This window comes from Dipteris shenzhenensis, chromosome 25, assembly GCF_047967505.1.
Source record: "Dipteris shenzhenensis isolate YYH24624 ecotype China chromosome 25, Dip_SZ_1.0, whole genome shotgun sequence".
Taxonomy (NCBI): domain Eukaryota; kingdom Viridiplantae; phylum Streptophyta; class Polypodiopsida; order Gleicheniales; family Dipteridaceae; genus Dipteris; species Dipteris shenzhenensis.
Window position 1 is genome coordinate 30,164,269 of NC_141620.1, and position 13,598 is coordinate 30,177,866.

Below are 13,598 nucleotides of genomic sequence, written 5' to 3' on the forward strand. Positions count from 1 at the left end.
CGCATTCAAGATGAGTACTATAATCGTAAATGTAATTTAAAAACTTTTGCAAGTTGCAGGGGAAAATTTTTAACGTGCAAATTCAATCTTTGTTAAAAGTAGTAAGAACGACATTGTTCTTTAGATATACAATCCATTTTCAATGTATCTTTTTGCGCTTTGCAGAAGGACAAATACGCAAGATTTGGAAGCAACACAATTCGAGGGCTATCACAATCATCAGGCTTTGCCTAGATGATTCATTGATTCATCACATTGACTTCAAGTCCAAGGCTAAGGAGATTTGGGCATGCCTCGAGAATATATTTGGTAGCAAGATTACCTACTTCAAGGTATTTCTGAAAATGCAACAATGCATCCAATTGACACTTACTGCGCGTGCTCGATGGTACTAGAGCACCTCACATTTCAGCAGTATCGGAAATCCTTCACGCCCCAAAAGGAACGAAAGCACGAGAGAACCCATGCAACGATGAAGGATTTATTCAGGAACTACGTATATCCCATCACATGGCTCGTATGCTTCACCGATTACCATCCTGCCCACCACTTTGAGGGCTTCTTCTTCAACGAGTTGCTAAAGAAGGTTCCCTTCAAGAATGAGAACGAATTGCTCTCGACAAATGAAGGGGCACATGTATAAATATCTTTCAATGGAATGAACCTTAAGAGGGAGTTCATGCCCAAAAAGTACTTATTTTGAGTTGAGAGTAGTAGCAGTTTGTGGAAATTCCTCCTGCCACTCTTTGGGGTTCAGTGTTCAATTTCACTTTGATGTTCATGTGCTTATCCTTGGGTCCATGCTCCCTCATTGTGATAGCATGCTCTAACCTTGCAATCTCCCATTCTCCTCCTCCTCCTGCCCTCCTCCTCCACCCTCTCCTCCTCCTCGAGCCTCCCTCCTCCTCCTCCTCCTCCTCCTCCTCCTCACTTTTCCTTTCCTTCTCCCTCCCTCCTTCTCCTCCCTCCTCCTCTTTCTTCTCCCTCCTCCTCCCTCCTCCTCCTCCTTCCTCCCTCCTCCTCCTCCTCCCTTATTCCTCCCACCCTAGTACCTCCTAAACCCTTAACGCTATGAATTCGTGAAGGAGACTAGCTCTCCACTCCTCAACCCTGCAACCCTCTCTCAACCCTAGACTCCTTCTAAACCCTGGTACCCTTAGTTAGTTTCCTCAACCCTATCCTTCTTCTAAACCTTGCAAACCCTTGAGCTCCCATGGAGGTGAAAACCTCCACCAATCCATGTGATCAACTCTTCTTCCTTGCCTAGCACATGTTGGAACTGCTTTCCACACTTTAGCCTACACCTCTTACTAGAATATGATCCCAGGACCAATGCTACACTTGTGAACACCTATGCTACAATGAGCGTTTGGTTCTTCATTATTTTGCAGATTTATTTGCTACTCCTCCACCCTCTTCATCTGCCAAGCGTATTGATCGAAATGTTTTTCTTTGACATGTCCATTTGATACTCTCTTTTGAGGATGTAGATTCATTCGAATGCAAGGAATGCATTCTATGAGAAGTATGGAGACTAGTTTTGGATGAAGAGCCCGTATCCTGCATGGCTTTTTGGCGGGAGTGGAGCTACCATTTCCTTTGATCATTTTGATCCAAGCAATTAAGAGTAGCATGAAAATCATCTTGCTCTGACTGGAAGACAATCTGTGTTGCTGCATCACAGTAGAGAGATGTTAAATCTAAAGCTTCCCATCAGCCACCATACATCACTGAGTTAACACTTGCCATACTCTTTAATCAAAATCTGCATTCCCAAAGAAAATTGCTTCCATGCCCAGTCCAAATCTACCAAAGAGTGTAGGGTGAGTCTAGTAATGAGGCCCTTGGCCATGATTGAGAAGGAGTAATGCTAGAGATATGAAATTTTCACCAATAAAAACCTTTTGGAAGGCAATGACACATCATCACTAGCAAGCCAAAACCCACAAGGCATAGTCCACATTCATGTGATCAGATAACCTTAAGGCATAATCTACATTTATGTGATCAGACAACCTCAAGGCATAATCTACATTTATGTGATCAGATAACCTCAAGGCATAATCTACATTCATGTGAGAGGTAAAATTATCAAATTGCCTTGCATGAAGCATATACCACCAATCCAAGCAAGCCCAATACTGGGTAAATGCATTATGATGAAATGTGTATCCATCATTATTGGGCATAAGCTGTCACCATAGATCACAAGATGTAAAGAATCAATCATATGGGACCATGCATCTTGCTCCCTTCTCAGCATATGAGATCGATGAGTAGTACTATCAATAGTGGCAAGGAGTTGTTAAAGTCTCCATAGATGAAAGCATTTGCACACTAGTGAAAATCACCCAAATGATGCCATATTTCAATACAAGCAAGAGATGTATGAGAGGTAGAAATTGAAGCAAACTGAAAAGTATCTCTATTTATTGTGCATCAAGCAATAATGTAGTGCTCAAGTGGATCATTATATTCCAATTGAGGCTATAAATCATGATGGATGATCATGGCAACACCAGAAAAGGAAGAGAGCCCAGCATAGAATATATGAAATCTTGCAAAAAACCCCTCGCGTCCACAAAGGATTGCTAATTATGTTGTTGCAAATAGACAATATGTGGCTTCTTAGAATTTATGTAATCCCAAAATAGCCTCCATTTATTTATGTTACAGTGGCCCTAAACATTATAAGAAAAACACTTGAGTGGTACATATACAACATGAGATAAACCAACTTCAAACTTTAGGATTTAACTTGCATGGTTGTGCTAGGAGTTGGTGAGCTAGCATACCCCTCATAAACATTTTTGTGCTCTCCATTCAAACTAGGCAAAGGAGAAATCGGATTATATGGCAAAGGAATAGCCATATGATATAAAAACAAAGGATCAAAATGAACAAGTGTAGACCAAAGGCCGCCAACCCCAAAACCATATGGAAAATGAACATCCTTAGATGTAGAAGCCATCTCCATCCAAGTTTTACTTGCTATGGGTCTTGGCTTAAATGTTTTCTTGGGTTGTTGTCAATTAAAAGAGGCAGCTTTCTCTTCCACAACTTTTTGATCCCCTGATTTAGAAGGAACAAAAGAAACTTTAGCTTTACCCTTATTATTAATCTTAATAGCCCCCGAACTAGGAGCTCATTGCATGATAGTTGGCCTTAGGGAGGATTCATCAGGGGTTGTATTTGCAGGGGCAGGCTTCAATATCAATTGAGGGAACTCGGATTGCATATGGCCAAACTTGCCACTTTCAAAACATGCATCAACAAAGTTACCCCATTTCAAATTTAAGAACACTTGTTGAGAAGGCATACCCGACATCTCCACCTATAAAGCAACATGAGGTGGAGTGGATCTATCCGTATCCCAAAGAACACAGGATTGATTGTTGACATGTCCAAGAGAGTGTTGAGGACATACAACTTTCCCCAATGCTTTAGCCACATAAGGCAAGATTGGCTTGTAGTATAAAAGTAGTTCTACCATCTTCACCCACATGGAGCATTTATGATGAATAAGACTCTGGTGATCCTATGAGGGCATCCATGGATACACATATTGTAGTCTTCGGTGGTGACTCATGAGGGAAGGGGATTTGGAGGGATGCCGAGGGAGCTCTCCACCTCCTACTACTCCTTGTGGGATCAATGCAAGCCCATGTGATCCATAGTGTCATGTTAATGGCTTCCAGAGTTGCAATAATGTGAATCCTCAAGAAGGAAGGGAGAGAGAGTGAGAGAGGAAGAAAGGGAAGGGGTGAGGGAGAGGGAAAGGGAATGCATGGAGAGAGAAAGGGGAAGTGGGTGAGATGCATTCACAAAGGCAAGAGCATGAGAAACATAGACAACACCACTTGAAAAGAAGGAAGTCTTCTATTCCTCAAACTTGCACATTTACAACTTACGCCCAAAAGTCAACTTCCTCTTCACAACTCTTCCTATTTCTTATGTTGTGTAACAAAATGATGAGGCAGTGGCAGTAATGGATGGCAGTGACTGGCAGAATCGAGAACTTCTGTGAACTGATTGATGTAGTCATGTATCTGTGTGATAAGGCCATATGCTATGTCGATGGATGGAAAGTTAAAGCAGGGAAATTTGTAGATGACATTAGATTCATTATCCTGCATTGCCTGAAAGATAGACCACTTCCATCGACGGGGCACTGGCATATATGTGGTGTGTAATGGATCCAAAATTCTTGCTTTTTAAAAAATGGTACCATCCAAGCGGTCTAAATGCCTGCTTCATCATTGGTAGTGGGTACCTGAAAGGGGTTCGGCTCGATGTAGCCACCTCTATCCTGAGGTCAATAGGTCACTTCCCACATATGGTAAGTCTAGTGGTTGATGAAGGTGGTAATTATGCGAACTTCCATTATATCGATGCTTTGAGGTCGTAGTTTTGTAGTTTGCCTTTCCACAAGCCCAAATATTCAGGTCCTTGAAGGGTCAGCATTTATGTAGGGCATGATACCACTTAGGATCCACCTTGCTAGTTTGTCTTTCACGTGATCCTCGCCATCACCTAGAAAGTGATTGGAGCTTGTGGAAGGCGGCTACTATGAAAGGTCATCGGGAGGTATGAATGCAAGTCATAAGGTCATTGGGAGGATCCTATGATGATGCCATAGATGCATAGGCTAACCCCATGTGTGTAGTAGTAAAGGGGTGGGAAGAAGAGGGTTGTGTGGAGGAAGGCTATGTAGATGGGGTGGATGTGGTAGGGTGAGGAAAATTGAGATACATGTTAAGGAGGGAAGCAACGGGGTGGTTTGGGATTAGTTGGTGGATTGGGAAGGTGTGATGTGTCAGTGGGCTACGGAATTAAAGATGGTGATGGCTATATTAGACTCTTCATTGGTTAGGGAGCTTGGATAGGTGACATGCTCGATTTCAAAATGGTAGAAGCCTTCATCGAGCATGCACTGTATGGCTTCTAAGACCTTATTATACAATTGGAGGATTCCAATGGGAGGGTATTGTACCACTCCACATGCCAAAAGAGATTGGTAGGTCTATTTTACCTCCTCTCTACCACGTTCGTGCATCCACCCGAGGCTTTAGACCATGGAAGCATGCCCAGGTAGGGAGGTCATTAGGCCTAGAGAGTTCTAGAATCTCAGAGTTTGTGGGAAAATTTGAGGACTCGAGGATGAGTAGATAGCGAAGCCGTTGAGTGCATTGAGCCACTCATGACCAAGGGGGGAAGTGTTGGCTATGGTGATGGAGTGCTCAGTATAGATGGGAGTGGAGGAGAGAATATTTTGGTGCTTGGCAGGGCGATATGTGGAAGCTTGGCCTCTCTCTTCAGGACGGGGCTAGCTGTGGGTCTCTTCCACCAACTCTTATTGGGTTATGTGATGGGAAGGGGAAGACAAAGAGGGAGAGTGATGGGAAGCTGCACCATCTAACCAAACCCAATGCTGCTTTAGTGCTAAATCTTGTCCTACCAACCAATTGTGATGTAGCATAAAACAATGCTGAACAAATAGAGTATCATGCACCTTGTCATCAGATATGTAGAAATGGATGGTTTTTTGAACCTCACCTCTTGTCCAAACATATGTTATTTGAACAAGAATAGTGACTTGGTCTGAGTGCCAGTGCATAGATTGTATCTCATTTTGTTCCTTAAAGGTGTAATTTTGTGCAGAATCCACCATAGACACCACAACCTCTTTAGGAAACCTTTGCAGACACTCTTTAAATTGTTCAGCTTGCCACTTGTATATGAAGTTGTGCTTAATGAACTTCTTCATGCAATCCTGAGACATTCGTAATAAGGCACTGCAGGTCATTTTCTTAAATGTGAGCACCTTTCTTCTTTTTTTATGCCCCTGTTTTCCAATAGTTATGTCTAGATCCTCAAAAACCTTAACGGAAACATGGTGGGTAGAGTCAACCTTCTCTTGTGGGCAGGCCATAAATTTTTTTGGCCCACAACTAGTACATTCTCCCATGAGGTATTCCAATTGATGGTACATGCTTCCTAAAGGCTTCTAACACAACACACTTTCCTAAAAGCACGTAATGCTAGTGTATATATGATTAGAAGCTTTACAAACAGCTCTAGTATTATCTCTTGCACATATTTCACAATTGCAATAACAATGTACTCCATGCAGACCGGTGTTGGGATGACGCATGATATTGATGGAGTCTTTCAAGAAGGCCATTTGGACATGTTGAATGTAGCAACATGAATCGTTCAAATGAGCATTATTGCATTATTACGTCTGGATAATTTTTCTTGAACTCTATAAATAACTCAACCTGCACACCAAAACATCCAATGTGATCAAAAATTTTATCTACAAAAGTGATTAGATTAGGATCAAGAATCAACAAGTATTAACAGGCACTAACTAGAACTAATAAGTAGGTTTTTGAACTAATAGGAACTAACAAGCACTAACAGGCACTTACAAGCACTAAGTGGGGCAATAACAAGCAACAATAGTAGGCAACACTAACACGTATTATTAGGCACTAACACGTATTAACAGGCAAAAACAAGCAACACTAGATAGTGTTAAACTAACAAGCATGAAATAGCATGTCATTAAGTAGTACCAATTAGCAGGTGACTGAACTAACAGGCACTAACAAGCACTAAGTGGGGCGATAACAAGCAACAAGTATTAACAAGCACTAAAAGGTACTAATTAGAAGGTTTTTGAACTAACAGGAACTAACAAGCACTAATAGGCACTAATAAGCACAAAGTGGGGCAATAATAAACAACACTAATAGGCACTGATAGGCATTATCAGGCACTAACAGGCAAAAACAAGCAACACTAGATAGCAATAAACTAACAAGCATGAAATAGCATGTCATTAAGTAGTACTAATTAGCAGGTTACAGAACAAACATGCACTAACAACCACTAACACATACTAAGGAGTAGTTTACTGAACTAATAAGGCACTAATAAGTATTAACAAGTACTAATTAGCACCAACAAGTATTAACAGGTACTAATTAGTAGGTTATTGAACTAATAGGCACTAACAAGTACTAATTAGCACCAACAAGTATTAACAAGTACTAATTAGCAGGTTATTAAACTAGTAGGCACTAACAAGCACTATGTGATAATAAGTGGAAGTAACATGAAATATGTAGCACAAACAAGCACTACCAAGCACCAATAGCTTATAGGTGGCATTAGCAAGTACTAACAGGCACTAATAATCACTATTAAGCAATAATAGGAGTTACAATGTTGCAATAAACAAGCAGTACTTAAAGCACTAATCAGCACTATCAAGCGCTATGTCATAGTAACTACACTAACCACAACAAGCAATTAGTAGCACTAACAAGCAATTCTCCTACTAAGTAGCAGTAACAACAAGTATGAATCTGCCATAACTAGTATACTTAGCCAGTACTTTATCATAATAAGTACCACTAACAAGGAAACGTGGCGCTAAAAAGTAGTATGTCATATGAAGAAAACGAACAAGCAATATATGGCACCGCCAAGCACTATCAGCCGGGTGGATCTGGATGATGATAAGGATCTTGATACAACACTCACCTGGGGAATATCAAGAAGATGAATAGGGTCTTTTATATAAGACTTTGTCCCTGTTCGTTTGTGGCATACATCCTTCTTATTGGGTGACACGTGAGTTTGCATTGACCAAAAGGAGAACACCAAGTTTTTCACTTCCTAGGTGATGATGCTACTATGTGCTTGCCATCGGCAACATTGCCATGTTGTGATAAACTTTTTTCCTCTTTCTTTCATCAGTGGTGAGATTGGCCTCTTGAAGCCTTTCTTTGTTGCATTGTTTCCTTTTTCTTCTCGCTTCATATTCCCTTATAACTATGTGCTGGTCTCAAGCACAATGGGTGCATGTTGAGGATGCAGGGATGGAGCATTTGCACAAATCATTGTGGCTTCTTGAAATCATCTGCATGCCATCCATGTTAAAGAAATTATGTCTGAATAGTGTAACACAACAAAAACTGGGCAAGAGGATCACTCGAGGATCACATAACAGATCATATAACAATGTGTTTACAGAGAAATAAAACAACCGAAGAGCATGAGAGAGAGAGTGTGCAGGCTACGGTTGCTTTAAGAGCATCAATCAAGAGACACCTAATAGGAACTAAACCCACAACCATGTTTCTTGTCTTCAGACAATTGGTCGAGTAGAGAGCATTACCAGAATTGCAAAATCAGCATAAAAAATAGTGTGTTTTCCATGAACGTGAATAGACCAAGAAAAATCTTAGAACTGTTTGAATCGATATCAAAGACCAGAAACAAACTCACCAAAATTGATACACACACACACACAGCTCAAAGCACCTTCCTCTTGCATAGGTGTAAGACAAACAAACAGAGCTTAGATGCAAGGAGGGAGAACAAGAGAGACAGAGACAGAGAGGAGGTCGTGGGGAGTAGAGACACGATGTGGAGGTTGTTACAGGTCATTACAAGAAGACATGCAGTTGAATTCAGTTATGGCCTACGTTTTTAAATTTTCATACATTGTACACTGTAGAGCACTATTAAAAGCATCAACATAGCAATGTCCCAGACACCACTTTTCGTGCACATCCGTAAAAAAACGCGCTGCTAGGTGTGTTATCCGATCAAGCACTTATGCGATGGGAATGCCACGTTGCATGTAAGTCAATTCCACCTAGTTGAAGGATCGTGCCAATCGCGGATATGCTTTGCATGGTCGATCGAGCATTAAATACCATTTTTGCCTTAGTGCCATGCACATCCGTTAAAAAACACACTTCTACGTTTGTTATCTGATCAAGCACTTATGCGATGGGCGTGCCACTTTTCATGTAAGTCAATTCCACCTAGTTGAAGGTGTGTGCAAAGTATTGTATCATGCATCCACCCAAATAGACATTTGAAACTTAAAGACATCCCAACATAAGGACATGTCGGACTATAAAATCGAGAAACATGAGTGCAATGACTTAATGTCCTGATTCAAGTGAGTACTCAAGGTCCATCCTTCCATAGCATTTTATACTTAAAGGATAATTGAAACTTAAAGACATTCCATGTTGAATGGAGAGACATCACAAACCGAAATAGACATTTGAAACTTAAAGACATCCCAACATAAGGACATGTTGGACTATAAGATCGAGAAACATGAGTGCAATGACTTAATGTCATGGATTCAAGTGAGTACTCAAGGTCCATCCATCCATAGCATTTCATACTTGAGGATATTTGAAACTTAAAGACATTCCATGTTGAATTTAAAGACATACAAAGTGAAATAAACATTTGAAACTTAAAGACATCCCAACATAAAGACATGGACTATAAGATCGAGAAACATGAGTGAAATGACTTAATGTCATGGATTCAAGTGAGTATTAACGGTCCATCCATCCATTGCATCTCATACTTAAAGGTATCACAAACTAAAATAGACATCCCAAAATTTTGAGATACAACCAAGAAAGTCTAATCTCAAATTATAGCCATGAAAGTGAAGAAACAACTTCAAACTCTTGAAGATTTGCGCAACACCATTCATTGGCATTCGTATAGCCCATGCTACAAAGATCATGAAGGCTTGGAGTCAAGCTAGTATGTACTTAACGATGGCTTATTGTTGAGGGAGACATCAGTCCTGATATGTTCTCCTCCCTCTCTAGTACACCCTCTTCTGCAATAGAGAGCACTCCATCCTCTACATACTTTCACATTCTTCTCTTGGTGTTGTCATAAGTGGGAAGTCATCCTTCTCCAAGTCTATGACATCATATAAGTCCAAAATCCTAAATTAGAAAGAACGTGTACAAGACTTCTCTTGGTGGAGTTGTCATAAGTAAGAAGTCATCCTTCTCCACTCTATGACATCATATAAGTCCAAAATCCCAAATTAGAAAGAACGTGCACAAGACTTTACCAAAATGTATAAGTAAGAGAGACCCTTTGAAGAAATTTATCTACGATCTGGATTTTTATCGAAGATAGCATTGCAAGTGGGGAGACATCTTTCTCCAAGTCTATGACATCATCTGGGCCAAAGTCCCAAAAAATTTGAAAGCACATGGACAAAATATATTGAAATCTAGAAGTAATAGACAGCCATCCTAGGGGACTTACCTTTGGTTCGGATTTTAGCTGGAGGTGGTGTTTGGAGTGGAGAGACATCCTTCTCCAAGTGTACGACATCGCCTGCACCAAGACAAATCCCAAAGCCCAAATTTAGAATCACATGAATAAGATTTCATTAGGATCTACAAGTAATACAAGACCTTTTTAAGAACTTACCTTTGCTTTTGATGCAATTGTTTTGCGGTGGATTAAGAAAAGTATGGGATAATTTTTGAATGACTTCTAGCATGGCTCCCAATTGAGCGTGGACATCTACATAGGAATGAGCATCTATGTTTGCAACCCTTGAGGTATGCATGGTGGAAGGTGGTGTCACCAAGTCAATGGAAACCTTGGATGAGGAGCTTGCATTGCTTGTAAAAAATGTATCAGGGACATGTGAGAGACCACCTTCATAAAGATACCACCTTTTCCACATTGTGAGAAAAATGCAAAGGGAACAAATATGACTCACCTGAATGTGTCAATGATGAACTATGTTTGATACTTGGCTCTTTACCTTGGTCCTTGGCTTGAAAATGAGCCTCCAATGTTTGGCACTTGACATTGAAGACCTTCTTATACTTTTCCATGCCATTTGCCACAAAGCCCATCACAAAGTCCTTCCTCTCACAATACATTCTCTCAAGTAACCTGTTTGAAGGGCTTCCATTGTAAGTTTTCTTCCACTCCATCAAAGCTTGTTGTATGAGACGGTGCCTCTTCTTTGAAACTCTTGTAGAGTTCCATTTCATAATCTGCAAGTCTCGCCCTATTGGAACTTCTGAACTAGGCATGATTTTCACTAACTATTCCCAATGTGAATCCCAAGCCTCTGCCTAAGAGCCGGGATGGGCCCCAAGCTGTGGTGCTTTCCATGATGCAAATCAAGCTGGGCCTTTGTTTTGAATACATAAGAAGCCACTACAATCTCCCACCTTGCAAATGAAAGAACGCTTATGGTCTTGAGAAATCCACTCCTGAAACTGCAACATAAAAAGTAGAAGATAATGAGAAAAATGAGACCTATTAGCTATATAAAACAACATGTTTCTCATCTTGATTACTGAGACCACAAATTGTTGAGAGCAATTGCAGTTTATGATTAATGCATAATATCAAGCAGGGGAGCAAACATCACAAATCCACTCTTTCAAGTTGCGCTTCAGGGGATAGGGAATTGGCAAAGTTAGTGCCAAACACGCATCAAACAAAATATAAATCTATTTTGCCAAAACCTTAGGGACGCTCATGTGGGCCGCTCAGCCCTGAGTGCAAGTATGGAGAAACACTATCATTACAATCTTTGCTGAAAATGCCTCTGAAAACATACGCAGAGGGAGGGAGAAGAAAAGGTGAAGAAGACATTTCACCATTCGAAATGGTTGGAACATGATTGGCCTCAAAAGAAAGACATACACAGAAATGGAAAACCAAAAAAGGGAACATAGCGGCAGTACCTCTAGAGTGTGTCGCTTGAGTTTGTGCTCGCTCGGTTCATCGTTGCTTTTAGAGTTTTCCTCCCCACTTGGATTCTGCAGATAGTCATCCTCAACTACATTGCTATTCGAAGCAGGTCCATAATTTTCTACAAGGAGCAGCATAAGGCAAGATAACTGGTGATTTTTGTGGCTGTGTGAGGAGAGGCAGTGGAGGGACTATTACGGAGAGCAGAGGCACTAGGGAGAGTAGTGTTGGAGGTCCAACAGAGAAAGTCAAGTCCACCATCGTTGGCCCCACGGATGGGGTGAGGGTGAGCTTGGGTGATGGACTGCAGCGTGGGTCAACAACTCCAAGGTTAGCATGGGGCCAGATGGTTCGAGAATGAAGGCGAGAGGGGAAGGACAAAAAGGAGGCACAAAAAGATGTGGGAGTGTGTTGAACGAATTGGCTAGCAATAGGAAGTCCCAATCTAAAATTGGAGCAGGTTACGAAAGAATTATGCAAGGAGTGTAGACCAACCATACGGGAGTCGATTTGCTTCATTACGAACAATGGAAGAATTGCTACTAGTAGCATAGGTGGTTCGGTTCGTCACTTGCACTACTATAACTCACCAAGGTGTGCGGCCAATTCCAATTACAATCCGTCTCGACCATCACTAAAGCAGGGCTAAGTCTCTAAGAGGCGTCTGTCTCTTTGGTGCTTCCTCTTGTGCCTTCGTGCTTCCTCTTGTGCTTTCCCATGCTTCCTCTTGTGAGCTAGCTTGCTTTCCGATCTTTTTTGGCTTCCTCTTGCTCTTCCCGGTGCTTGCAGTCATTGCCTTCTGTGCTTCCTCTTGTGTAGGCATAGATGAAACTGCATAGCTTGGGATGTCTGAATTTGCATCTTGGATCACAACAGATGCATTAACCTTGCAGCACAATGCTCCATAGTCATAATTCAAGAAAGGTGGATGCAGACACAAGGCTCTATGCAATCGGGGGGACAGGGATAAAGGCAAGGTCTAAGACACAAAGCATATAAGGCTTAAGCCAAAAGGCTTTGGAAGTTGGACTATGAGTGATTATGGAGTATGAGTCATCACAAGCTGCTCTTCCTTTGCCTTGCCACAATAGAGTGCTTGCAGCAGCACTCGCGATATCCGACGTTCTATTTGTTGTGATGGAAAAGCGTTCTATGTGAAGTACATCTACAGCAAGCATGCAATGCGACTTCTCTGAAAGTTGTCTTTTTTTATAGATGAGTGAAGCCACTGTGGAGCATTTTTTGCAATAAAAATCCCACGTAAACTTTGTAGAAGTAAGAATCGCTGACACTAAGGTCACTCAAGCACTTCTTAGTCCTACTCTAACATAAAACTACTACGCGAGGTCATACATGTTAAGAGGTGAAAGATTGAGCCTCTAATCGCGAGAGAGGCGATGTCCTGTCTAGGATACTGTACACGCTGAAAGTACAAACATAATTGCAACAGAAAAAACAAAAAAGCAAGGAAAAAGACAAGAAGACAGTACATGGATCACATACTTAAGGTGGCACAAAGACTTTGACAAGAAAGAGATTACGAAGGAATGTATTAATAAGTCACATAGAAGCTATAAATCTCCACCCTCCCCTATATTAATACTATAAACCTTTCAAATTTAGAGTGTCCTCTTGAAAAAGCTAGATTGACATTAACGATACAGATCATGACACATTAACGGTATAGATCATGACACATGGATGAAGGAGGGCTCAACAAATCCAAACAACTCTTAAGGTTGCCTACCATAAAGAGAGTACTCACTTTGACTTGAACTATAACTGCTCTTCATAGAAACATCAGCAAAACAATTTTTTTTTCTCTTTCTCATGCTCCTGCTGATATTGTAGTCAGAAAACTCTAGAGCAAGGTACTGGGCATCCCAGGAATGACCTCCTGCATGGCTGCAGTAATCGTCTCTCTCGAGAAAGTAAGGGGATTTATCACCAATCTTGGAAAGCTCCACAAGGATCACCTTACTTCCTATTTTCAAGGCTAGCATCAGAGATCTGACCGATGT

The 13,598-nt window shown here is 41.1% G+C and overlaps 1 protein-coding gene across 1 annotated transcript; it reads right to left on the bottom strand.

The window, feature by feature from the left end:
• Positions 1-9,866: 9,866 nt before the first annotated feature.
• On the bottom strand, positions 9,867-12,029 carry LOC147885731 (uncharacterized). The gene is made up of 4 exons (XM_087396851.1): positions 11,571-12,029; positions 10,585-11,096; positions 10,288-10,484; positions 9,867-10,191 (listed from the first exon to the last, which is right to left on the bottom strand). Exons 2-4 carry the CDS (start codon positions 10,905-10,907, stop codon positions 10,085-10,087), a joined length of 627 nt encoding a protein of 208 aa, XP_087252977.1. The 5' UTR covers positions 10,908-11,096; positions 11,571-12,029; the 3' UTR covers positions 9,867-10,084.
• Positions 12,030-13,598: the final 1,569 nt, after the last annotated feature.